Source organism: Lates calcarifer, linkage group LG5 (genome assembly GCF_001640805.2).
Source record: "Lates calcarifer isolate ASB-BC8 linkage group LG5, TLL_Latcal_v3, whole genome shotgun sequence".
NCBI classification, from domain to species: Eukaryota; Metazoa; Chordata; class Actinopteri; family Centropomidae; genus Lates; species Lates calcarifer.
The window spans coordinates 17,866,499-17,893,320 of record NC_066837.1 but is presented as its reverse complement, the minus strand read 5'-3'; the positions used below and the strand labels follow the sequence as shown (position 1 = coordinate 17,893,320).

The 26,822-nt window shown below is 40.0% G+C and overlaps 3 protein-coding genes across 3 annotated transcripts; all 3 read left to right on the top strand.

Moving 5' to 3' along the window:
• The first annotated feature begins 1,742 nt into the window (after window positions 1–1,742).
• Window positions 1,743–12,416, top strand: gga3a (golgi associated, gamma adaptin ear containing, ARF binding protein 3a). Its single transcript, XM_018665005.2, is given in 18 exon segments — window positions 1,743–1,824; window positions 2,484–2,568; window positions 2,748–2,823; window positions 2,924–3,022; window positions 3,121–3,244; window positions 3,445–3,548; window positions 4,348–4,428; window positions 4,670–4,717; window positions 4,719–4,808; window positions 5,225–5,306; window positions 5,553–5,678; window positions 7,241–7,453; window positions 7,572–7,594; window positions 7,748–8,166; window positions 8,904–9,190; window positions 10,006–10,175; window positions 10,348–10,458; window positions 10,716–12,416. Coding segments are annotated over 18 exon segments (2,286 nt in total). The 5' UTR covers window positions 1,743–1,787; the 3' UTR covers window positions 10,827–12,416.
• Window positions 12,417–13,061: 645 nt separating this feature from the next.
• sumo2a (small ubiquitin like modifier 2a) lies at window positions 13,062–16,166 on the top strand. Its single transcript, XM_018665007.2, has 4 exons — window positions 13,062–13,196; window positions 14,171–14,302; window positions 14,476–14,547; window positions 15,629–16,166. Exons 1-4 carry the CDS (start codon window positions 13,176–13,178, stop codon window positions 15,692–15,694), a joined length of 291 nt encoding a protein of 96 aa, XP_018520523.1. The 5' UTR covers window positions 13,062–13,175; the 3' UTR covers window positions 15,695–16,166.
• A 922-nt stretch (window positions 16,167–17,088) lies between these two features.
• Window positions 17,089–26,435, top strand: jpt1a (Jupiter microtubule associated homolog 1a). Its single transcript, XM_018665189.2, has 5 exons — window positions 17,089–17,316; window positions 18,517–18,659; window positions 23,414–23,511; window positions 23,788–23,815; window positions 24,889–26,435. Exons 1-5 carry the CDS (start codon window positions 17,261–17,263, stop codon window positions 25,020–25,022), a joined length of 459 nt encoding a protein of 152 aa, XP_018520705.1. The 5' UTR covers window positions 17,089–17,260; the 3' UTR covers window positions 25,023–26,435.
• Window positions 26,436–26,822: the final 387 nt, after the last annotated feature.

Sequence of the window (26,822 nt, the reverse complement as noted above, 5' to 3'; positions counted from 1 at the left end):
GGCTACACTTAATAGTAGGCTGAACTGTTTCCCGACTCCTACAGGAAGCATTTAACAAATACACAGAAACTGCTCTTTCACCAAAATCTGAATAACAGACCTCGCTGAAATCATCTTGTGAGATAGATTTGTATTCAGTGTGAAGGGTAATGTATGTCCTTCTCCCCACACCAGTACTGGAAAAGCTGACCTTTCACTCCAGAAGAGGTTGTAGTAGGAACAGGCCCTCCGGTGACTGTCGCTCGAAAAATGTTGAATCAAGCAGCGTGAGACTGTGACCTCTTTTCACGTGAGTTGCCAGAGCTTGCCCAACAATAGTTGTATCAGTGTTGGAAATCATGACACGCTCATGTGGTGTGGAGCCATCAGAATAACTGACAGGGTCTGTCTCCTACCCGTGATATCCCCTGCCGGCACGAATCAGATTCTCACCGGTCAGAATACCAAACAAAGGCAAAGACAGTGGATGGACAGATGTGGTTATGTGAGACAGAGAAGCTGTTTGATTCATAAAACTATGACATGTGAAGAGAGACACAGCTTTAAAACTGACTCAGCGGAGGACAAACTGATTGTGTGAGGTCTTCACTGAACCAGGGTATAGCTGGTTATGGTGTCTCAAGTCCTGGTGGCCTCCATATCATGTCATTCCTACCTCTTTTTACAGAGAGCCCTGAAGAGGCGTGTTGGACCAGGTCTTGATGGCAAAAGTTAGTAGGAGTGTGCTTCCTTGATTTGAAAGCAGCAGCTGGATTTAATGAATGGGGGATAGCTGAGGTGGAAGTGACAGCTGTGGCTGTGGTAAACCTTGATTTGGCACACGTATCCGGGCAGTCGACACCATTTACCAGAAGAGCACTGAAACTGGGATGACACTTGACTCCAGAAAGTATCTGTCTCTTCAGATTCTCACTCGAGATGAGCTACAGGCTGCCAGGGTCTGTCCTGCAATCCCTCTCCTGATCTGTCCCATGAGCTGAGACAAGTGAGGCCACCTGTTATGATGTTGCAACGTAATCCCTGTAATATATGAGCTGGAGCCACCCCAGTTGCTGAGAACATCCTGAGGCCAAGACCTCAATCTGCTAACTCAGAGGGGAGCAGACTAAAGTGAGAAAGCAGTTGATGATGGCAGCTGGTGTCTTAGCGGAGGAGTTTGGTGATCTGGTCTCAATGAGAGGGAGTTTGACGTTGTTACTGAAGAAGATGTAAATGGAAACTCATGGCCGCTGAGGACATGATTAAGGCCCAGGTGCCTTTAGTTTCTTGTGGTCAGATGCTGTCTCTGTGGCTAAAGTTCCAGGAAACAAAAAACTGACAAAAAACATTGTTTTGCTGTATTTACTGACATCAGTATCTCAAACTTCAACCTTAAGATAAAGAAAATACCACAGAGTACACTCACTGCACTAACCTGGTGTAAACATGTCAAATGTCTTTTAGTTTTTGAAATCAAGCAAAACAGAGAAGCAAATTAGTGCAGTAGCCACAGAGAAGAGGGGGGGTGTCCATCATTTATATTTATGTGTGTGTGTGTGTGTGTGTGTGTGCGTGCGTGTGACAGTGAACGAAATAAGAGAAACGTGTATAGTAAGGAAATATCGTATTGTATATATTTTAAACCTCGTTTATATCGTAACATTTAGGCAATGAAGAAAAACCGAGCTTCACCAACTGATGCATGTCAATTTGGGTCATTGAACAAGCAATCAGCAGATCCCATTTGTCCGACAGCACGTGAAGGCAGCAGGAGTCACGCGTTGTTTGCCTCAGAATGCACAGCAAATATGGCGGATGATGGAGAGTCGCTGGAGTCCTGGCTCAGTAAGTACATACTCAAACTCCCTTTTCACGCCGTATCTCCACAGTAGGGCTGTGCAGTTTTGTGCAGGTTAACCGTAGGTGTCCAAAACATTAGTTGGGGCTCACATGACATTGCTGTAAACGAAAAGTATCGTGCTAATTCGTCTGTGTTGTCAGAATGTAGCTAACACAGACAGCTTCTGGCAGCTGATGGATGTCGCTAGCCAAAATCAGCTCTCGTGTTTGGTTTACTTGTGTCTTGGACTTATAAAAGCGTATGTTGAAATGTTCTGTAAAATGTTAATTATTCGGATGCTTTCAGACGCTTTAGCAAGCGCTCCCTGGAGTTGCATAAACACCTGAAGGCTCTAACTTGGCGCTGTAAACAGTAACAACAAACTGGATCAGTGAAGTGTCCGGGGGCTAGTAGAGAGACAGGATTCGCGAGATAAGCTGAAAACACCTGTCTGTGTTGTTTGTAAGCTGGTCTCTGAAGGGACACGGCTCGATACGCGAGGGTTGACTTAAATCTTGGTCAAGTTCATGTATCACCTACCTCCAACCTTTATTACCTCTCATGGACTAGATAGCCTGTTTAGCATAGGTGTATCTTTTGGCAAGATTTAAAAAGTGTTATCAGGGCTGTGTGTTCATGAGAAATTGTATGTTTTTCTTCTCAGACAAGGCCACTAACCCTTCCAACAGACAGGAAGACTGGGAGTATATAATGGGATTCTGTGACCAAATCAATAAAGAGCTAGAAGGGTACGGTCATGTTCATTCAATAAACTCAGTTTCTCCCATAGCAGTGAATCACACTCATGTAATAATGCTCATCTGTGTCCTCACTGTGGCAAACATGTGGAGCTTATTATAAAGCCTGCACTCTATTGCTTCTGTTATTGAATTTGTGTTGGATTGTTTCTCTCTTTCATATCGTACAGCCCACAAATATCCGTCAGGCTGTTGGCTCACAAGATTCAGTCCCCTCAGGAATGGGAGGCGATACAAGCATTAACGGTCTGTAGAATAATCATGTCACTGTTTGTCATTCAGACTTCCTTAAGCGTAATCTTAAGCTATTCAAAGATACTTAAGTTAGCTTGTTTTCCTTTTGTAGGTTCTTGAGGCTTGTATGAAGAACTGTGGGCGAAGGTTTCACAATGAAGTTGGGAAATTTAGGTTTTTAAATGAATTGATTAAGCTGGTTTCACCCAAAGTAAGCAACACAAATGTTCAAACCCCTTCTAATGGGGATATGTTTGCTTGACTTGATGTTTGGTGTCATACTAAGCAGCGCATCTATTTATATTTCAGTACCTAGGAGATAAAGTATCAGAAAAGGTGAAGTCGAAAGTGATCGAGATGCTGTACAGCTGGACTGTGTCTCTGCCCGAAGAAGCAAAGATCTGTGAAGCATATCAGATGCTGAAGTCTCAGGGTGAGAAAATTCGCTGATAAGATATAAGATGTACAGTAAAACAAAATGAATACATAACAATGATATCCTAAAATAATACACCGACAGTCAGTTATGACTGTGTGGTACTTTGAAGTGTTTTAAGATAACTTTGTCACCTTGAAGTCCTGAAACTGTCATTTCCAGAGTATGCGAGTTGCCTGTTGACATTTTTATTTTAGGTATTGTTTTAGCTGACCCAGAAATCCCTCTTGATGCCACATTAATACCGTCACCCTCTCCGCGACCCAAGAATCCTGTGTTTGATGATGAGAAGAAGAGTAAGGTAAGAAGAATTATTTTGGGATCTCACTGTGTAAACACTGCAACTCACTCACTGCACACCACTCCCTTTTGTTTCATCTCTTTTGCAAACACAGTTATTTGTTTTATTGGCACGGTGCAGCTTGTAATCAACATCTAGTATAGTATATCCCTTAAACCCTACATTGTGTTGTATTTGTGTGTTGAGTAGAATATGTGTGTGTGTTTCGGTCTTTGGTACTTCTGTGTATCTGAAAGTATCTGAAAGCCTATCTTTACTGTTCCTTTAATTTCCCCCTGTAAATGCAACCTTTTTTTTATGAGAAATAAAATCTTAAAAAGTAAATATAATAAAACAGAGAAGTTAGTCTTTCATAATGATATACTTTCATGTCTTTTCAGTCTTTAATGGGAATTTTGATTACAAGATTTTTTCACTGCATACTGAAAATTTAGAAGTTTTAAAGGATCAAAAGGGGGAGATGATCTCTCTCTCTTCCTCCCTCTTTCTCCCCGCATATTGCTGTTACATCACTGACTTATGACTTGGTTAGATAGCGTCTCACAGAAGAACAGGGTAATATGTAATGCGCATCTGAAACTGATCTTATTTCTTTTTTCACTCCACTGGCTCACTGGTCACAGCACACCAAAACAGGTCACGGCTGCATGTTTACTTTGTGTAGACCTCAGTTGATCTATGGATGGAGTTTGTTTTCGCAGAGTCTGGGAACTGGCATGGCTTTGCTGCTTGTTTCTGGGTTATCTGTGGGAAACGGGCCTGATTGTTTGCTCACAGATAGTTCTCTCCTCCTCTGCAGAGACTAGCAGAGCTGCTGAAGAGCAAAAAGCCTGATGATCTGCAAGAGGCCAATCGGCTCATCAAGAACATGGTCAAGGAGGTTTGTCAGTGTCAGAATATCAAAATGAAATGTTCTGGGCATCTTGTTTACATTTTAATTAAGCTAAGGTCTGGTGGCTTTCTTCTAGAGAGACTGGCAGCAAACTACAGCACACATTTCTGAATTTTCACCTCAAAGCCCTCCTATGTGTTTACACTGACAGTTAAGTTTAATGAGTTTTATCAACAAATGCGACTTTTCTTTTTTTTCTTTTCTTTTATCTTATTTTATTTTGTCTCAGGATGAAGTGAGAACACAGAAAGCAACAAAGCAAAAAAGCACACTGGAGGCAGGTCAACAACAATGTCAAACTCCTAAACGAGATGCTCGCTCACTTCAATCCAGAAGACTCCACGGACGGAGACAAAGAGCTGATTAGGGTTTGTGCTCACGTAACCTTTTGAAACAAATTCACGTATGACTCTGGCATTAATCGACCTTTCTGGAAACACTTACAAAAGCCCAAACCTTGCCCATACAGCCTCAAAGCCATAGTCATTTACTGCTGGTCAATTTAAATCTTGAGTGAAGCAATGAAAAGAGACTCATTCTGAGACAAACCAGTCCTTCAGTGAAGTAAGATAATATACTCAAACATACACGCTGAAGCATTTAATTTAAAAAATACCATTAGATTAATCCTCTCCAGGTATGTAAAAATAAGATTTTATATCCTAGTCTGAAGTAACCTTTAGTACGAGATACATTTTTGCCTTTTTATATCCTGTGTCAGAGCAGTTTCTCAGTGACATTCAACATGTGGAGTGATTTTTTTTTTTTTCAACTGTTTTTCCAGGAGTTGTATGGTGATTGTGATAAGCTTAGGCAAACTGTGGTTCAGCTCGCTACTGAGACTGAAGACAACGACAGCAGCTTGGGTGAGAAATCCTGCAATTTGTCTCTGATTGGTTCTGATAACGTGCTCTTGCTGACCTAATTTCAGGATAAAAAGGTTGAGTCATGATTCACAGAGGCCTTGTGTTGACATACGAGGTCCTATCAGACCAGAATGCCCATTTGATTCACAAAAAACACATTCTGCTCACAGAGTTCCTGTATTTAGCGAACATGCTTGTTTTTTATGAACCTCGTCCTCATCTAAGCTTTTAAAATGCACTTATCAGGAGACATCCTGCAGGCCAGTGATGACCTCTCCCGTGTTATTAACTCCTATAAGAAGATTGTGGAAGGACAGACCATCAATGGAGAGACTGAAGAAGCACAACAAACTCAAACATCAGTCAGACAAGGTACATTTTATCTCAAAGGACTAATTTTTCTATTTGGCATTGACATATTTTCAGTTCCCTTAAATGTTGTCTAGTCTCTATAAGCTTCCATTTTGTTCATATCGCAACTGAAGAATTAACGGTTACCTACGTAACCATAATATAAGGTCATAGGCAGAGAACCCATTTATGTGTTAAGTATGTCATTGTAATTAAATAACTGTCATGTGTAAAACAGGAGACTACAAGATTTTATGTTAAAAAAAGCTAACACAGCTAAACCCGAACCATCTCTGGCAAACTCTGACTACAACACAGTATATCTAAGATCAGCATACCAACGTACAACATTTTCATCAAACCACAGGTTAAAACAGTGACTGTATGGTCAGACAATAGCATAGAGACACTGATAGGATGCTTCATGAGCACTGACTGATAACAAATGTAGGTGAGGCTGCTGAGTCAGTAAACTAGTTATGTAAACTTCTGTGTGGATCACATGGTCATCGAAAAGGATATTATTATGTATCCCAACAACAAACCACACATAGCAGAAAAAGGTGATGGATTGTAGCAATGGGAAAAAAGCAGCCTTCAGAAATTGCGACACAAGGAATTCAATCAGTTGGTACGAGCAGCCAAGAGGCAGCAAAGAGGCCATGCGATAGCACAAAATTTCAACAAACTCTAAATCAACAAACTCTAACTGAAACCCTGCCCAACTGTCAACAATGAATTTAGATCAGTAGATAAGAAAAAACATAGTTTTCTTACAGATATGAATCCACTGTGAAATGCTTATAAACAGGAAGGGCACTGATGAACATAATAACTGCATCACCCATTTGATTCTCAAACATTTGGAAAATACCAAAGCATGCCTGCTTTCTGTTGATTTTAGTTCAGCTTTTAATGATATTTGTTAAATGCAGTGACACTGAGCGCAAGACAAAGAGGAGAATAAAGTATATTGTGGCTCTCAAGTCAAAACAAGCCAAAAGGGACATCATATATGAAGATGCAAAACAAAAACCCAAACAAAACTGGGTTATCAGCTGCTTGATTTCACCTCTGTTGTGTTTCTGAAAGTTATTGTGTTAAGTTTGATTTGTTGAAAGAAAATTGCAAATTGCACAAACCATTTTCTGATTAGGTCAGACAGGAGGGTTTCTTGCAAGAAATTATGCAAATGTAAACTGCCATTGTTTTTAGTGACAGCTAGGTCTGATTATGCCGAGCAACTTCCAGACACCAGACACATCACTTCTGTAAACAAACATTTCTGTTGAGCCATTGAAATGTCATGTTTTGGATGTAAGAGACACAAAGAAAGTGCCTGCCCCCTTCTGATGTATTCAGACGGTGGCAGAGGTCTCAGCAGCAGATATCTCATAGCTTTGTCAGATAAAACTGAAGCTATCTACATGGGTAGATAGTAGGTGGGTTAGCATATGGGTATGTATTTGGGTGAACTGCACTAACAATCTTTGCTAGATGGCTGGACAAAGACAGTATTATCACATTGAAAAATGAATGCATCTTTTTCTTTCTTGCTGCTTATGTTTCCCTCCATCTACAAGGCACCGGCCGCACAAACCAGTCAGAGATTCTGATTGACCTGGTGGGTCTGGACATCCAGAGCCCCTCTCCGCCGGACCAGCAGCCCCCGGCACCTTCTCTGTCTTTTCCTGCTGACCTGCTGTGTGGGTCAGCTGCTGCTGAACCTCAGTCCCAGAGCCCCAGTGCACCCTCTGCAGCTCTCTCTCTGCTGGATGAAGAGCTACTATCCTTAGGTAGCATGCATTACAATGTAGCATTAATCACTGTAACTGACAACATTAACTTTTGATTGAGAATATCCTGTTTACACATGGTTATGACATGTTCTGACACCTGTTTTTTCCTTTACAGGCCTCAATGAGCCCACTCCTGTTGTAAGTGAAGCAACTGCACCAACACATGTAAACCAGAGCAATCATTTGTCGTCTTTACGAGTATTTATAGTAAATTAATGGCCATTATTTACACTAATGTAAAGTATTATCTGATTGGTAATTGGAGTGTTTTTTTGTTACCATGTTTTCCAGGATTCCAGTCAGGATTTGCATCTTTTTGACACTACTTCGCCTACGGGTCCTACATTTTCTTCATCTTCACTTTTTCCAGATGCTCTGCCTGCAACAGTAGCTCCACTTAACCCTACCAAGTCTTCTACAGCTGCCTCTGCCTTAACTTTCCCTGGCCCTGTCTTGGCACCTCCGGTTTTTACAGAATCTATCCCAACAACATCAGTCATATTCCCACAGCCCCTTAGTACAGTATTGACCGCCTCGGCCCCATCTGCTCTTCCTCAGTCATTCACTGTGGACTTGCCTGCTTCCTCAGCCACCCACGTCACCATGTCACAACAGGTCTCCAGTCCACCTGGAGCTCCGCATTCTTCCTCAACTTCTCTCAGTAACAATCTGCAAGACCTTTCCTTGCTGGATCTGGGCAGTCCTAAAAAGTGAGTAGTACTCGTGCTGTGAGGTAAAACTTGGGAGGGAATATGGATCAGCCCAGGCTGTTAAATCTAATCTAGGTTCTCAGCAAATGATGCACACCCTTGTTCTGTTTAAGTGTTTTAAATGTTGCACTGCGTGACCTGAGTTGGTGTCTAAACACTTCAGTTTAAAGGCACTTCTTCCCACTGACATGCTTTACAGTGATTTCTGCCTTCTGCTTTATGAAATTCTAATTGCATCTTAACCACTAGCTTGCAAATGGCAGATTGATCCACAAGACTCCATTAACCTTTGATACAAAGTGATCCATGGGTGACCCCGGAGCCACTAAACGAGCCATGTTTTGAACACTGTAACTAAGCAACATCATTCACAGCAGATGGTATTACTCTCTAAATTACATTTCAAAACATAAGAGTACTTTATGTTGTCACAGTTTAATCAAAATGCTAGGATTTTGACTGATCAGTGGCTGCGCTAAGAGTCTTTGCTGCCACTTCTTGAAATGTCAGCTGGCTGAGATGTTGTTTTGCATTCATATGAAGTCAGGTGCCTTTGTATTCCACTAATAATTTCTAGTCCTGACTGCACAATGTTTGTTTTGGAATTTAAGGTAGCATTTCATTCCCATCTCCCTCTGTTGTCTTGTTGTTATAAGTTATCAGTGTTTATTTCTGTCATTATACATTTAAACACAGTGCCTATGGCTAAGACCCCCATTTTTTAATTATCCACACAGTACACATGGTGCAATGGATTTTGGCAGCTTGTTGGTCAAGAGTGAGGATCTGTGCACTCCTGCTACCCTGTCCTCCAGCCTTGGCGTCTCCTCTACCACATCCACCTCACTGCTCACAGGAGGGATGCAGGGAGGCTCTGCTCTCCCACCCGCCAAGAGTCAAGCAGATGACAGTCCTCTGTTACGCTCTCTGTCCCCCATCCTCCCTCTGAGCCAGGCCAACCCAGGCATGGGACAGGAAGTGTCCCTGGCCAATGTCTTTGTCCCTTTGGATGCCATCAAGCCAAGTGAGCTCCAGGAAATAGGCTTTCATGCTTGTGTGTGTGTGTGTGTGTATGTGAGTGTGTGTGTGTGTGTGTCATGTTTTGTCTGACCTGGAGTCCAAAAAAATGCATCAGATCTTCTCATTTGAGAAGCTGGATGCAGAATACATTCTACATTGCAACAAATTACTCAAAATTATTATTTGTTTATCAGTGTGATAATCGACTAATTGTTACTGCTCAGGCTATACTTTGCGCACAGATCACACAGTGTGTATAACAGGTGGACTGGCTCAGTAGTTCAGTGCAATTCTACATGACAAATAGGCTCTATATCTCAAAAGCTGGGTAAAGCAAGAATGAATAGGATGATTCTAGGAGCTGCCTGTAGCATGGAGAAATTAGACTGATCTTCAAAGCTTGATAGCACACGCTGTAGAAAGGACAATTACCAAAGAGAGTAAAAAAACAAACTAGAAGAGAATAGGGACAATATAGTCGGGATATAATGGCTTTTTCCTTATTTGAGACTGATTGGTGGTTGGAAAACTGAACTTTAGACATAGCTACGTCTCTGTGATGACAGTGGCAAACTGGCTGGGTGATATTTTCCCCAATTATGCCAATGATAAAGTTATTGTGGTCTGAAAGTAATTGTGCAAAAGAAAGGACATTTGTCAAAATGTGCCTTCAGTACATTTGCTAGTGTGAGCAATATGAGACTGTATTTGTTAATAGCTGATTCATATGGCTGCATGTAGTGAGTTTCCTATGGGCCCCATCAATCTCTGTGGTAACCATAATTTCTTTTTTTCCACTTTGTGTGTCCTGTATTTTAGGTAAAGTGAGTCCTGTGACAGCATATGACAAAAACGGTGTCCGTGTTCTGCTGCATTTTGCCACTGATTGTCCACCAGGCAGGCCTGATGTACTGGTGATAGTGGCATCCACGCTTAACACAGCCCCACTGCCTGTCAGGAACATTGTTCTGCAGGCAGCTGTGCCCAAGGTAAAGCCTGCTGTGCATCTCTGATATATACGTATACATTGTATACTCATATTTAAAACTCTTCATTTAGGCATATGTGCAATTCATTAAATTATTTGCCTGAAAATGAAATGTAAGTGGGCAGCTGCTTCTTTTATAATGTACATTGATGTCTGTTCTGCCGATTTTCCAGACGATGAAAGTAAGACTGCAGCCACCCTCAGGAACAGAGCTGGCTCCCTTCAACCCTATCCTTCCCCCTGCTGCCATCACTCAGGTCATGTTGCTTGCCAATCCTCTCAAGGTAGAATCCAGCCTGGAGCTTTTTTGACGTTCATACATTTGTGAAAGCATTATGTAATGTATTCATTGACAGAACACTTACATACCTCAGCAGTGTCTTTACCCATGTTTGAGATCATACAGCATGGTATTAGCACTCTAACATGCCAACCAGTATGCTTTGATGATACAGTTGTCGAAGACATTGTCAGTGCTCAAGACGTTGTGTATTCCAGAAAACTGTCAAATTGAGCGTGTGCATGCATGTGTGTTTTGCAGGAGAAGGTTCGGATGAGATACAAACTGACATTCACACTGGGAGAGCAGCCGCTCACAGAGGTGGGGGAGGTGAATGAGTTCCCGCCTGCTGACAGATGGGGTGCTCTATAGCCCTGTTTACCCTACTGAAGATGGTTAGACACGGCTAGACCTCCATAACAATTTAGGTTGTTAGTGCAGCTCAGAAGTCAAATGAAAGGGCAGTATTGGAAGGCTTTTAGGGAAAATTTGAAAAATATAACACAAACTTAAATGGAGCTTGAAGGAGTTTTTCTGCTTGAGGTGTTCCCACTGAAGTAGCCAAAGTCCTGTAGCGTACATCCAACTTAAACCTTTCTTCAGTGCCAGGGATAGTCAGTGTGGTGCAATAATACATGGTCTGAACTGGCTGAACATGGATGATGGTTATGTGGGAACATATTGCTAAGTTATTATTAAGTTGTTGCTATTATTGTACCCTTCTGCTCTTGTTTTAATGTTAATGTTTACTCCTGTCCCTCAGTCATATCACAACTGGAGAATATTTGCACTTTTGGATGCCAGATAGTCTTAATACAGAGCAAAAACACATGTTGAAGGAGATTGTCGAGCCAGGGTCACATGAACATGTGAACACAGCCTGCAATTCACATGATTTACCGCTGACAGTGTAGGATAACAGTGTTTTACGCTGAAGATATTGGAATTGAGTGGACAAGGGCCCCTCTGTTGCTAAATAAAAGGCACTCATAGATTGGCTCATTAGGAATCAGTTACTCTCAGTTCACTGCTTCCAGTATGGCTGGCAGTTACTACTGAATACATTGAGACAAACTCATAGCTCAGACTCTTGCTGTATGTTTTAGTCTTTCAGTATTTATTGTTACAGATGTATTATTTATTTTGGTTGGGGGAGGAAAGTGTCAAATCTGTTAACTTACTTCTATGATATCGCAATTGACAACTGTATTCCTTCTGCATACTCTTCTTACGATAGACACTTTAAGTATTGCAGTCAAAATGGCACAAATCAGTAGTGGTAGTGTTTCCAAATACTCAGACAAACATTTTATAATATGTTACATTATGTAGCAACAGTGAGTTAACTCTGGGTGGTATTTTAATATAAAGCAGCCTTGTGTAAGAGATATTGGCTCCTTTTCCTTGGCAGGTACAACATGAGCCAGTACGGGCAAGGAAAAACTACATACATTAAGTGGACATTCTTAAGAAAGCGCACACCAGCCGATAATTAACCCTTGGGCATAGAGAGGCATATTGTTCGAAAGTAATTAAATGCCATGTATAGCTTTGCCCTTACTCCTACTGTTACACCATGTTGTGGAAACCAAGCTAAAGGAGGCAGGTTATTTTTCCTGGGTCAGCTGTAAATGTTTAGCTTTTGTGGGAGTTTCCTATTATCCAACTAGGAAAATATTTCTTTGAGTAAGCCTCGAGAAAATAACACAGATTGGAGGCCACAACATTAAAACCTGTTGCTGGTTTTAATGTTATGGCTGAATGGTGTGTACACAGTATGGTGGTTAATTCAAAGGCTTACAATGTGTTCATCTAAAACTGTGTCCTTTTTTCTGTACAGGAGATTCTCTACATATTTCTTATAAGATAAATTATTTGTCTTAGATCGTTAAATGAACTTGTCATGACATATTTTTTGAAAAACTATTTCTGTGCATGGGAAAATAAAGAATGAGATGGGTCTGTTTGTATTACAATTACTTAAAATACTTTTTTTCTTCTTTTCTTTGTCCCTTTGGATGCCATCAAGCCTTTTTTTTAGGTGTATTTCAGTGCAGCTGTTGATCATAATCAGAATCAGATCTTTGCTTAAGTGAAAGTTGTAGTGTAAAATTATTCCATGTAAAAGTCTAAGCATTTAATAAATATCAAAAGTAAAAGTGCTTTGTAGAATAATGCCGGCCATTACTGTATTATATGTTATAACAGTGGATTGTTATTGCTTATGCAATAACATATAGAGTATTAATTTTGTAGCTGGTTATGTTGGAGCTTATTTTAATTATATCATATCATATCTCATCATTGACTTTTGTGTGTAAAAATCTGAAACGACAGAGTAACTAGTGACTATAGCTGTGACATATAAGCAGTAGGGTTTAGAGTGCAACCTTTTTAAATTTTGTATAGTAAATGAAAATGGAAATACTGGTATAAAATACAACTATTTCAAAATACTTCCAGGTATCTGCAATTTCCAATACTTTTGGTATCAACTCACGCATGCCGCATGATTAAAATGTCATTTGTGCAAACGAATATTTAAATGCAGACTCTGGCAGTATGCATGTCCCTGGAGCGAATATGACTTCGGTACAGTACATTTCAATATTGCCCGGTTGATCTGGCGCAGCTGGGAACACTGCAGCCGACGCCAAGTGGCGCGCCAGACAGCGCAGCCGCACCAGAACAGGCGCAGACAGACACAGCAGCGCAGCAGCCATGGCAGACGAGAAACCCAAGGTGAGGAGCGGATTTAGTGCGGGGCTTTATGTACAGTATGTACCCAATCCGTGTGAGATAATTGTTGAGATGACACTGTGGAAAGCCGCCCGTGTGACTAATTCGTTAACGGTCGCTTAACTACAGAGGACGCTAATCTCACAAGCCAGAGCTACTGTGGCTAGCAAGCTAGCGGGTGAAGTTAGCATAATAAGCTAACGTGGCTAATGTGGCTGAGACCCGGACGGAATGAAATACACACAAATTTCTGCTCATTTTAAACACACTAATTCCACGCTTCTTAAATGCTGATGTTTCTATCAGTGATGTACGTGTATCACTAAACGAAATAGCTGTTGCATGTCCAGGTAACGTTAACAAGATCCGAGATAGGTGAGCCACCTTTAGAAACCGTAGTGTGCACCAGCAATGGGACAAAATGAATTCTTAGAGCAAAAACCGTTAGCCCAAATGAAATAGTTGGCCAGAGCTCATCACCAACTCACCCCCGTGTGTGTCGGGATAAGAGGGATTGTTGATATGGGCTAGATATAATTTCCATCCCGGTTAGGCCGTTGGGCATTATCATAAGTTGTAGGCCATTGTCAATTGACTTGCTTGATGCTAATGCTAAATGCTAACGCTCGGAGTTGTGATGTTGCCTCTCTTTCTGCGCTCACTAACCACACAGATTCTCATTTCTGTGCAGTTGGGCAAATGTAAGGGTGGCAAGAACTCAGTACACATACATTTTCACGTGTGAGACCCGTGAATAATGTTAAAGTTAATTTATGCTTGTGTCATAAATCATTGAGGATACATACTGTACATTAAATTTCAATTGTGTCTGACCCTGATTGATAGGATGTTGTAGTTGGGGGCATATGCATTACACATGCTGGAGGTCACATTTTAACACGTTTCTTGTTTATCCCTCAATCGCTTTATTTTAATAACACGACTCCCTGTACATTTTTTCTTTTTCTCTCATTCAGGAGGGAGTGAAGACGGAGAACAATGAGCACATCAACCTGAAGGTGGCAGGGCAGGATGGCTCAGTGGTGCAGTTCAAAATCAAAAGGCACACTCCTCTCAGCAAACTGATGAAAGCTTATTGTGAACGACAGGTGACTCTACTACACGGTTGTAATGCTACTCAAAAGAAGTCATTGGTTAAGGACAAACTTTCAAAGCTTGATAATCTCTGATCAGCTGCCTCAAAAACTATTTAGTGGTCACCACAGTGTCCCATAATTTCGATTTTCTGTATTGTAAACATAATATTTCTCTGTCCGCACAGGGGCTGTCGATGAGGCAAATACGGTTTCGATTTGATGGTCAGCCCATCAATGAAACAGACACACCCTCTCAGGTAAGGCTACACCCTTTTGTGCAGCCCGCATATGATCACCTTGAAAATAAATACTAATGTTATTACAGAATTTTTGCTTACCTTTGCTTACCTTGCATTCATTATGGAAGTTATATCAACATAACTTATTGATATATGATGGTCTGAAATTATGTCTACATCATTTCAGTTAAAATTATAAATCCAAGCCCTTAGACAGCAGCGAAACAACTGTAGAAAGACAGTTGCTGCATGAGAACAGCGACTCTGTAAACACCTGCTTTATACCTGAGACTGACCTGAGGGTAGACACGCTCTCACTGCCAGCTTTATTCAGGTATTTGCACTGCAATGAAGCTGATATTGTTTACAGACAAAGCACTGACTTACACCTAAGCAACAGTGTGTACACAGTCAATGCTGCAGCTGTGCTGTCTTTTTATGTCCATAGAACAAGACCATAGCAAGAATGGTTCTTATTTACTTTCATTTTGTCGCTAGACCACACAGCGTCTGTCCTTCTTCTTCTAACCACTTCATGATTTCCCCGTTTTCCCTCTTTTTGCTTACATCACATCTGAAACAGTAACTCAGTATGTGTTTTCTGACTAACTCTCCTTAACTGATACCCTGTCAGTGATGAAATTCAAATAAATTTTGTCTCTGCCCATCTTTCTAACAAATTTCCTCTGAAAAAGTACAAACAAAAATGGCTACATCTATTTTTACGTAACTGTTGAACAGACCTTTGGTAACATTTGCTGACCTCATTTCCAGTGTCAACACTTCCTAAATGGCTTCACAGTAAAGACCCACCACTGCCTTCACATGAAAATGCAGTTATTGTGAAGCACTTGCAGGAAGTGTTGAGTTAGTTGTAACAAATAGAGGGAAAAAAATGCTGAATGGAGAACAACAGTTTGCTGACAAGGACATTGTCACAGCAGCAGTCACTTTGTTTGAGTGAATAAGACAGTGTTATGTGTAGGGGACTGCTATGGAGGTGAAAATTAATTTGGTTAAAGAACTGCAATAATGACTGTCACACAACTACTTTGCCAACAGGCACACTCCCAACTGACATTTGAACTTTTTCTTACAGCTAGAAATGGAGGACGAAGATACGATTGATGTGTTCCAACAGCAAACTGGCGGATCTTCTCTTTAAAGACTGTTTCCTACGAACATCCCTACCTCCCCCTTTCATCCCTCAACATGTTTGTTATGCCCAGTCTTCAAATGCTCATGACCAGTGTTGATACCATCCAGTGGAAAACAAATGCTGGGAGAGGACAGCACAGTTGGTGTAGATAGATTTTATCACACTGTCATTCACATGTTAACATTTCTGAACTGCGCAGTGTAGACGACTTGTAAGCTGCAGTGAGTCTAATGTGCCGAAGAAATTAAAAGCTTATCATGATCCCCCCCTTTTTTTTCTTTTCTTTTTTTCTCCTTCTTCTTTAGAAAGTTTTGGGAAAAAATCCTTGGTCCTTGTTTTTGTTTTTATACTTACATCATTGAGGTTCTGATTCAGATGAAATTTTGTTATTGTAAGCCTGCATTTTAAATTCACTGACATCTGTTGTAATGAAAATGTATTTGAATAAATTGATTTCTTTTTTTCTCCTTTTTTTAAACATATGTCCCTGTTGTTTGTTTTATGGATACTTTATATTCTAAACTAGCAGCTATCATTAGAACTAGCAGGTAAAACTAAACTAAAAACAGCAGTACATTTACTTTCTTAACCTGCAACTTTAAATTGCTTAGCCAGAGATGAGTAAAACAAATAAAAAATCTAAGATTATTTCCCTTCAGTTTTAATTTGGAATGCAGTAAGAGAGGCTTGCATTTGAATCACAGCACAAACTATATTTGTGAAGGGCACATCCATCATGATAGGTTTCTTTAAACAATGGATTAAGGGTGTGTGAATCCACCATCATGTTTGGAAGTTTCATGCGCTGTTGCAACAGCTTATCACATAACTTTGTTTAGTCTGTAAACAAGACTTGCTTTCAGTTCCAGTCTTTTGCAGAACTGGTCTGACAAATGTCTTGATTTGACCTTTACTGTTTCAAGGCCAGTGGGTAGACCAGTTTTCGTTGCATCTAGGATGCAGGTGATGCTATACCTGTACTCACATCAGATTACAATGGCTCCTACAGCTCCTTATACAATTAATGTTTAGTTTGGTCCTCTTGACAGCCTATCAGCATACGCAAGATAACTTTGTCCTCAGTCTACTTTACTACTTTTTTTCTACGCCACAGTAGGTTGGGGGTAGAACCTCTTTATATACAGTGTATGGGTCGAACCAATACCGAAATGAAGTGAGATGAAAAACCGGAAATATGGCGTTTTTGCCTTCAAGTTACACTCCACATGTGTTTAAGTATGGGATCATTAAAAACAAACCTCTAACTTTAAATCGTGTGCTCCTTAAATAATTAATTCATATTGTGCGTTTATCTAACTTAGATACACACCAATATAACTCCGCAACCTTTATTTGTTAGGTAATAGTATCTTATTTTGAAAATTTAAACCGGAAGCCAGATATCGCCTTCTAGCCAGTTTGACACTGGTCCAGTCAGACTGAAGGCAGGTTGATTACTGGGAACCACCGGCTAGGTTAGACAATGATGAGGCGGTGAGGTACTGTTAATGAAAGTGTGATTAGCGTGTATCCTGTCAGATTAATTAATATTTCACGACTTCTTGTGCAAAAATGACGACGACCACGACATTTCAAGGGATGGAGCCCGGTGCTAAAAGCAGTTCAAGGTAAAAAGAAAAAGAAAAAAAGAAAAAAAGGCGTCGCTCAGACCGTTACCCATTAGCCACTATGAAGCCAACAAGTCCAGCATCCTCTGACGTTAACCTAAACGCTGCATAGGTTAACCTAAAATTTAAAACCTTTTTGCTCTGACCCCCTGCCCTAATGCTTAGAAATGGTCTGAAGCTAAGCAAGGAACGACGATGCTAGGGTAAAGCTCGGTACCACACCTCGTTTTTGTCCGTTTGGATGGACCACTGCCATTTTTAACGTTAGCTAGCAAGATAGCACACATGTACCCTCCCTTTTGTAGAGATGCTGCTTAGCTAGCAAGTACACACAAGGCGGCTCGGTACCTAGCCTTAATCATGTAGGCCTTTTACATTGGGGTGCGTATGTACTGTATTTCCTTGTTATCGTTTAGCGCTTATTGTCAGAAAACGAAAAGATACATCATATCTTTTAACGCAGTGGGGTGGGGTCCCCGTGGATTTCAGACCAGTTGTCGAGATGATCAGTGAGGTACAATAAGGCATCCTCTTAGTCTGTCCTCATTGAGGCGAGGGCCTGTTACAGCTGGCCACACCTGACATTAACCCGAACTACTACATCCATCTTTTCATCATCAGCATGGAGATGCAGTGAAGTCGATCAACTGCTATTCCAGTCATGTTAAAATGGGAATATATATTTAGACACCACGATGTGTAAATGAACGAGTGAGTTTTTAAGTAAGTTATTTGGCAGCTGTGGTGAATTCCATTGTAACGCGGCAATAACAATGTGAGTCATAATGAAACACATAAATACATTAGCTCTGCATATATATATATATTTATATTCTTCAACACAGCTGGTGCATGCCGTGCAGATGGACCAACAGAAGCCAACATGTCAAGTCCATACAGGCATATAAGGAATCTGTTTGTAATTATTGAAAAATAAAAATAAAAAAATAAAAAGTCTGACATCACCTTTTATCTCTGCGGGGATCAACTTGTATTTCCAAGAAACTTGAATGTGGCCGCTCAGACAGTTCAAAGATACAACAACTTTAAGTGGTTGAAGTAGCACAGGGTGATAGTTTATTGACACAAGTGTGAATGAACAATAATTCTTCATTCATTTAATTGCGTAAGAAGCTGCAGAATAATCAGCCTGTTCAATCCAGCTTTCAGTAACTGTGTTCATCATCTCTCTCTTTACAGGGTTTTGCGCCCTCCTGGCGGCGGCTCCAACATTTCACTTGGTGCAGATGAGGAGAAACCTCCCGTCCGGAAAAACAAGATGGCCTCCAGTGTTTTTGCTGAGCCGGAGGACCCCTATGCTAATCGAAGGAACAATCCACCAGGTACAATCTGCCTTATCTTTGAAAATGTCTTGCTTTAGGGTGAAAACTCAAAACTCAGTTTCTCATACACATCTTGTTTTGATAGTTTGACAATATCTATGGATGGTGTAACTTCAAAACAAAATCACAGGATAAAATTAGAGATAATGATGGACAGGTCAGATAATAGGAGAATATTTTCTTGTGTGTTTTGAAGATTAAAGGTTTTATCTGCTGGTGTTTGTCTTGTTGCTGGACAAAATTTCTTCTCTGCCTCCCCAGAATAATCTTGGCTCTCCACTGGTTCTACTTGACATAACAGAATGGGTTTAGGCACTGAAATCAGGAATTGAATTCTCTTTCGACCTGTCATTAGATATTCAATCATTGGTGTTTCTCTCCTAGTCAGGATTCTTCTCAAACCTGTGGAGAAATTCTTGAAATATTGATGTAGAACTGAGCTGCCTCAAATCCTTAGATCACAGAGTTAATTACAGATTTTAAAAGTGTACTGTAAGATCGGTATCAAGTTTCAAGATTCATCATAAATCGCTGATAAAACATTTGAATCAAAAATAAAGAATCTGTCTCAATGTAGAATAATACATAGCAAAATGTTATTAAAAGAAGAAACACAAAAGGAAATGCTAGCATTTTTGATCCAGTGCAGTGCTTCCCAGTTTTCTAGAGCCACATTTCGTAACTCCGCACCACGCACAAACAAACTACTCTCAAGCTGAAAACATTTATTGAGAGGTATCTCTTGACCTTCATTTCATAGCTAGCTCTTTTTTTCTGATATAGTGCAGCCATCTTTGTTTGACACTATCAATGAGGAAACAATATAACAGTGCCTCCTCCAGTGATGGGGCAAGTATTTACGACTTACTAAACATTACCAAGACATCATTTGCCACAAAAGCAGCTGACAGCTCAATTCACAGGCTTGCTACTGTGAACTTATTGGGCTCAGGGTCTGTAGTGAATGATGTCTGATAATTAGGAGAACTAGTACAATAAGCTAAAACCAGCTAAAGGCATTATTAACATCACCACATGACTGAAATCACCACAGTGCAATTCTAAACTGCTTCTTTAATATTTATCCAGAGGTTGGGAAAATTAGCTGTTCTTTGAGTGCACTGACAGATATGGTGGGCTGTTGAGGTTAAAACAAATGCAGCTGTTTAACATGTGTCATTTGGGGTAATGTCAAAGTCCCCAGCAGGTGTTCAGTTGGAAGTGTTTTGGCTGCTTTAACGTCATTTTGCTTTTCTCAGAATCTCATCAAAGAAGCCTGTAGCATTGCTGTCATGGACTGTCGGTTTATTGACCAGAAAGTCTACACTAGTGAATTTTGAGTTGCCATCCAAGTGGGAAAGTTATTTTTCCCTTCACAGTCATAACATATGTTTATGAATGCAGGGCAACTGCATATCAACAATAAACATTATAGAGTAGCCTTACAAAAATGTATCTGGTTAAAAAAAATTATTAACATAAAAATATTTTATCATTAATGTTTTATGAGACAGTAAAGTGTATAAGAGCTTATAACAAATTTGCTAAAACAAAAACATGATTGTTGCTCTTTCTCTCTAAAAAATCCTAGTTTGGGCTCATCAGACGCAAGCACAATAGCACCCACAGATGACATTTAAGGAAACCCTTTAATCACAAGTAGTCGTAAGCTGAATTCATGTTTAGGCTTTCACGCATTTTTCTTCTGGTATTTCCTACTTCTTCCTTTTACTTCCCAAATTCAGAGAAAAATATTTTGTACCTTTATTTAATACAGTCAAGCCTCAATTCCTCTTCTTACTTCTCTCATTAGTTGAGAGAAATGAGCCTTTAGCCAGAACAATCCTTTGTTTTATCAAACGGAGTCAGGCTGGCTGTTGCCTTTGAAAAGGATCAACTTCTTTTTAAAAAAGAAGTTTCCTCATAGTCACCTAGTGCTTTTCTAACTGCTTTGACCTCAACTACAATAAAGTTCTTGCACACCAGAAAGTCACTGGAAAGTGAATACCTCACACTCTTGATCATTTGCACTCACTCAGAAATTGCAATGGCTCCATATACAAATACAACCAATGAAAATACCACCAGTTACATGGTGTGAGAAGGATGTCACATGATCATAAGACCCATCCCAAGTAAGCACAATGGGCTTTTTAATAATAATAAACAGATAAATTACATATCATCTGATACATGTCATCAAAAGCAGCCTGGGGGAATCATAGGGGAAAAGCCTACACAGCAGGACATGACTGCATAATTCAAAATTAACATCAGTGTGAACAGAACTATTGTAAAAAATGACATTTAGTATGAAAGTGAAACTTCCAAAATCAGAACTTTTCCCAGAGCACCATAGGAAACTAGTAGGAAATGTGTAGGAGAAACTTTCTACAAAGAAAAGTCCAGCATATCATGGGTCATAAGGTCAGGTCGTTCTGTCAGTGGATTGCATAGTTCTTCCCCCTGTGTGGGATGATCATTTCCAATGATCTGGGTCATGAGTCATAAGGCCCGTGTGCAAAGAAAATTCCACACACTATAAACCCTAACCCTAACATGATGCCCTAGCATCTGATTTTAATATTTGGAGGAAATAGCAGCCTTCCTTCGCATCTATTATGTGTATAAAGATTAGAGCCAATGATAATAACTGTATTCCCTTTGGTCATCTGATAACCAAAGACAAAGCAGTGTTGATGGAGATGAACAAACTCCTTCACTGCCCATTAACCTACCCTCAAAAACCCAAGTGAAAACATGCTTTTAAAATTTTTGGGGAATTTATACCAGATCAAAAAGTGAAATCTCTTGTTCACAAAATCATTCAGATCTTTAATTCAGTATTTAGAAGAAGTTCTTTTGTTAGCAACTACAGCTTTGAGTCTCCATGGGCAAGTCTGTACAAGCTTTGCACACCTGGATTTAAAATTTATCTCATTGTCCCTGCCAGATACTCTCAATCTCAGTCAGATTGGATGGGAAGTGTCTGTGAACTGCCATCTTCTGGTCTCTCCACAGATGTTCTGTGGTGTTTAAATCTGTGCTTTGGCTGGGCCACTCAAAGACAGTCAGAGACTTACCCTGAAGTTTATGGCTTGTTTTTTGTCCCAGTATACAGTATGAATTGTTAGCCCTCATAAACACAGGTGTGTGCATTTCTAAACGGTGTCCACTCAATTAAATTTTCCACAGGTGAACTCATATCAAGTTATAGACACATTTCAGGGATAAGTAAAGCAGACAGGATGCACCTACCCACAATTTAGAAAGCCACAGCAAAAGGTCTGAATACTTTCAGTTTTTGATCTGTTGTAAACTTGTAAAAAAAAAAAAAAAAAAAAAAATCTTGAAACTTGAGTGAAGATTGATCAGCAGAAATGGCAATTTTATCCATTTACACTTAAATCTACATACTGTGCAGAAGTGAAGGGGCCACTGTATGTACTTGAATTTTTATGTTTGGTTTTATATTTGCTTGTAATTTAGATTAATTTGCAGATATGTTTTCACAGTGTACAGTTTGTCTGCGCTAATGTCCCTGCTTTTAGGCTAAGCATTTGAAAGCTGAACATTAAGAGAATATAGCAAACATCTTATTTTTGTGAATAAAGTCCCAATGTGGTTTGTGTATTGTTTCACAGTTTTTGGAGAAAGAGCAGAGCAGGTCTCTGTCTATAGTCCTACTGTTGTTCAGAGTTGTAGTATTTGTTATGCTGTTTCATTGATCGATAATGAGGCTTTCAAACAATGCCTATTGTTCAACCACTTCAGTCCAGACTGAACAGCTTTGGATGGATTGCCATGAAATTTGCCACAGGTATCAACTGTACCCTGAAGATGGATCCTAGAGGCTTTGGTGATCCCCTGACCTTTTGTCGAACATTACCATGGGGTTCACATTTGTGGTCTTGAGTGAAATGTCTTGACAGTTATTCATACATTCATGTTCCTGTGAGGTTCAATTTTAGTCACTTTAGCAATCGTCTGACTTTTCATCTAGCATCATCATCTGTTCAAAAGTTTCGTCTGTGCAATGCTTTTGATTATGACTAAATACTTGCAAAACTAACTGTGGTGGAGGTGATGTCAGAGACGAGTGATTGAAACCACAGGCAATGTGACATGAACAGCACAAGACGGGGCAGCGTGACTTCTGTCAGCCATTTGGTGTCTGGCTGATGGTGCTACCAGCAGTCTGTCAGGAGAGACAGTTTTTGGTGTGCTTAACTGAGCTATTTCCAAGATGCCAACTTTTACTTTCTCTGTGGGGAAATCTCATTTTTTTCACTTCCCACATGATGAACAAAGGCAGAGCTTTTGACTGTAAAATATGAGTTGTATTTAGGAGTATGGTGTGCCTACTTGTAGAGAAGGTGTAATAAAGAAAAGACAGGCAGCCTTAGTAAATATACCTGACTAACATCAGTCTCCACTGGTGCTGTGTCGATGATGGCCAGGTAATGACACAGTGGTAAAAGTTCACTGTATGTAAGTATCCTTTAGTCTTATTTTTCATTAAAAAAACAAAATCAGTATATTCAAATAATGGGTTTGGTGGTCTGCTGATAGAGGTTGTAAGTCCTGTCTGATGACCCCTAACACTACATCAGTTGCTATGGCAACCTACTACATCAACTAAATCACCTAATGTGGACACTGTAAAAATCTGGAACTTTTATTCAGTGTTGTCTTTGCACCTCCCCATGTGAAGCCTTAGCTCTCTGAATCATTATGCTTCCTTGTTCCTCCAGGTGGGAAGCCCACAGGTGTGCTGTGTGGTGAGCCGTCAGCCCCCCTTAGGAGAGGAGGGAACCACACCATCAACCACTCAGCAGACGCCCCCGCCACAGTAAGATCATGCTTCAGATCATGAGTTGCAGAAGGAAATGAATTGAAACCTGAGGTCAGACAAACATGTAGGGAGGCAGATGACACCCTAATGATTTCATGGATTTTATTTCTCTTCTCTTAATGTCTCACAAAGGTAGCTTGTGTAACATGACTTGACAAATTACATTCAGGTCATAACTACTTGAGATAAGTAGATCAAGACTGATACAGATTTTTTTTTTCCTTGTGAAGTCTGTTGAAACACTGACCTCTGTTTCTGCTTGCTTGTTTTTAGGAAGGAGAAAATCCTGTATGTGATCATGGTAAGCACCTGTTTTTTTCTGGTCATGTCTCCCAATTTTACATTACTTGGATAACTTCTAATCTATAGCATCTCCCTGTAGTCTACCTGCTGGCAGATTTATGCAAGGCTGTTTCTATCATAATGTGTACACCATCTGTACTTCATAGAAAAGAGAAAAGGAAAGACAGAAAAAGGATTAGATAGCAAGAACTCTCCCCTTAATAAATCCTGAACCAGTGGTCCAATATTTCAAGGAGCAAAGTTGTCATATGTAATCACATCTCTTTATGACATACATCATACATATACTGTACAAATCTATGTGCACATACAGTTTATGTACCTATACACACATGCCTATGCATGCATGAATACATATAGGCATACACATACTGTACACACTTACATTTTCTTCACTTTTTCACTTGTTTGAAAATTGTTGATTTATGTTAGTTAATGCTTACTGATTTCCAGTTAAACCATGGCTACATACAGTACATGATATTCTGTTGAAAAACAAGATTAAAACAGCAAGTCCCAGGCAAAGTCAGCATCACCACCAGTCGATAATCCACTTACAAGACATGGGAATCAGACTGTTATTTCATTCTTAACCCTTATTGGCTGCTTAGCTTATGTGTGTGATCCTATAAATGGTGCCGGTTTTACATTACATGAGAAATGCCTTTTAGGATGGGAACATGTCTGTTGGTTTTGGCTGGTTTGCTGTGTGGGTTAATAGTTAATTCAGTATCAGTTGTTCCCACTGATATCAGTGGGGTCTAAAAGAAAGTGAAAAAACATGTGTAAATCTGTGTGACTGAACAAAGCAGGGAAAAACAAAACACTTTTGGTAGTAGTAGATGATCCAACTGAGGCTGCTGAAAGCCAAAACATGTTGATACTCCAAAATTATTTAGATGTACAGTTTGTGGTTAAGATGTCCCTTGAGGCAATGTGACAGTTGATGAGAACATTAATGAGAACCTGACAAGCTTCCAAGGGGTTGAGGTGTATTCTTATGACAAAATGGCTGTGACTGCTCCCTTGTTTATTGTAATCATATTCACATGTCTCCCTGTCTGTGTTCAGAAAACAGCGTGGCTGAGCCTGAGCCTGTTCCCGAGCAGCAGGAGGAGGCCCCTCCAGCTGAGGAGCCTGCTGCAGGAGTACCGTCCGGCCGCCGGAATCCTCCAGGGGGCAAATCCAGCCTCATCCTGGGTTGAATCCCAACCAGTTGCCCCTCTTTACCTCCACTCATCTCTGAACTCATCTTTTTTTCCTTCCTTTTTTTTTTTTTTTTTTTTTTCCTTCAACCAAGGATCCCTGGCCCATTTGTCTGTACCACAGGAATCCTGATGTCTAACAGACACCAGTCTCCTCCACATCCCTAAGTGCATTGTTTTGATACCTCTTTTGGAAACCGTTTTGTACTGTTTTTATTGTTTGTTTATTTTGACAGAAGCACTTTATGTATTTCTATGTATACGGTTCAAAGTCTGCCTTTGCCCCTGTAATGCATTTGACCTATCAGAAAGGGTACAAGGATCACATATCTCATATCAACCAATGGTGAATTCCCCCTAACGTTTTTGCAACAGCACAAGCTGTACTGCTGTAAATGATTTTACAAGCAGTCTCTAGAACACAAGCAAAGAAAAAAGCTGTCACTTTTGCACTGTGTTCAGTTTTGACCCATCGTGCATGCACATCTGGTCTGTAATGTATGAATGTGAGAAGAAACATAACTGTGAAGTTTTTTTTGTTTATAATTCAACCTGTTTGTTAGTTATTTTTCTTTCTTTGTGGAATAATTGTTGTATTGTTGTTGCATGAAGTTGGATTCTTTCTACTGATTATAGTATTATTATCCACCTAGGAGCCACATAAATTTACTGTCATTGTGATCTGAGGGATGCAAACATTTGTCTTCAGATGAGTACTGTAGGTCCCATGCCAGGTAACAGAATTGGAATAAGCCTTTTTTATATAGTAGTCACTAACCTTAGAATCTTGTAATCCCAGTGCCGGTTTTGAGTGCCCCATGTTTTTATAGGTAAAATTTACTCTAAAATAAAGTGTGCCTGTTTGTGTGTTAGGCTACAACATCAAACAAGGTTGGGTTTCCCCGTATTGGAATACTACTAGTATCACCATGACCTAACCATTTCCCATTGCTAGTCAATGGAATGTTGTTGGTCCTGACACTTCAGTGTTTCTGGTAAACCCATCCTAGATTTGACAAGTGACCTTATGACAGCTCAGCCTTTTTTTTCCCCTTCTATGTTTTACCCCCTTATACATTTGTTAAAGACCCTGCTCACTGGAAATATACAAGTCTTTTTTGTAGGTTTCATGTCACATTATTCAAACCAAAATTCACCTTCCTGCTTCTGTCTTGTTGAGTCACGTGCGTGACCGCTGTGTCAGCCAGCTGCCGCGCTGAAAAACCTACATGTCAAGTACATGAAATGTTTTTCCCTGTGGTGTCTATTTTTAACATGTTATGATGCAAGACATGTCTGTTTGCATCCTATACCAATTCCTGTTGCTTGATGTAAGTCACTGCAGAAATTTGAATTAATGAAATGGCACAAGTGGAAATGAACATTAAAAATCAATCTTGGTCATGTGCTGTATTTGTTGTGTGTATTATCTGACTTGTTGAATGAGTATACTTAAAACTGTAACAATCAGGTGATTAATGAAAGTAAATCAACAGAAAAGTAAGTAAAAGCAAGTATTTTTGATTACAATTAATCATAGTAATTTTTGGCAAAACATTTAATAGTTCCAGTGTGAGGATTTAATGCTTTTCTTTGTCTTACATCTGAGTAAACTGAATATTTTGGGGTTTTGAGCTGATGTTTGAAGACAGTACTGTGGGCTCTGGGGAATTTTAACATTTTTTTTCCACTGTATTTTGACATAAGCAAAATTGTTGTTTTGTGTTTATACTGTAGAAATGAGGATTATTCATGCAGACATTTTATACCAAAACGGCTTTAACTCACTCACTCACTAAC

What these genes read in the sequence shown, in the direction of transcription:
- jpt1a (XM_018665189.2), top strand. Translation starts at nt 17,261, where the DNA reads ATGACGACGACCACGACATTTCAAGGGATGGAGCCCGGTGCTAAAAGC. An exon ending in GGTGCTAAAAGCAGTTCAAG is followed by an intron (nt 17,317 to 18,516) that starts GTAAAAAGAAAA and finishes CTCTCTTTACAG; the next exon opens with GGTTTTGCGCCCTCCTGGCG. An exon ending in CAGCAGACGCCCCCGCCACA is followed by an intron (nt 23,512 to 23,787) that starts GTAAGATCATGC and finishes GCTTGTTTTTAG; the next exon opens with GAAGGAGAAAATCCTGTATG.
- sumo2a (XM_018665007.2), top strand. Translation starts at nt 13,176, where the DNA reads ATGGCAGACGAGAAACCCAAG. An exon ending in AAGCTTATTGTGAACGACAG is followed by an intron (nt 14,303 to 14,475) that starts GTGACTCTACTA and finishes CTGTCCGCACAG; the next exon opens with GGGCTGTCGATGAGGCAAAT. An exon ending in AAACAGACACACCCTCTCAG is followed by an intron (nt 14,548 to 15,628) that starts GTAAGGCTACAC and finishes TTTTTCTTACAG; the next exon opens with CTAGAAATGGAGGACGAAGA.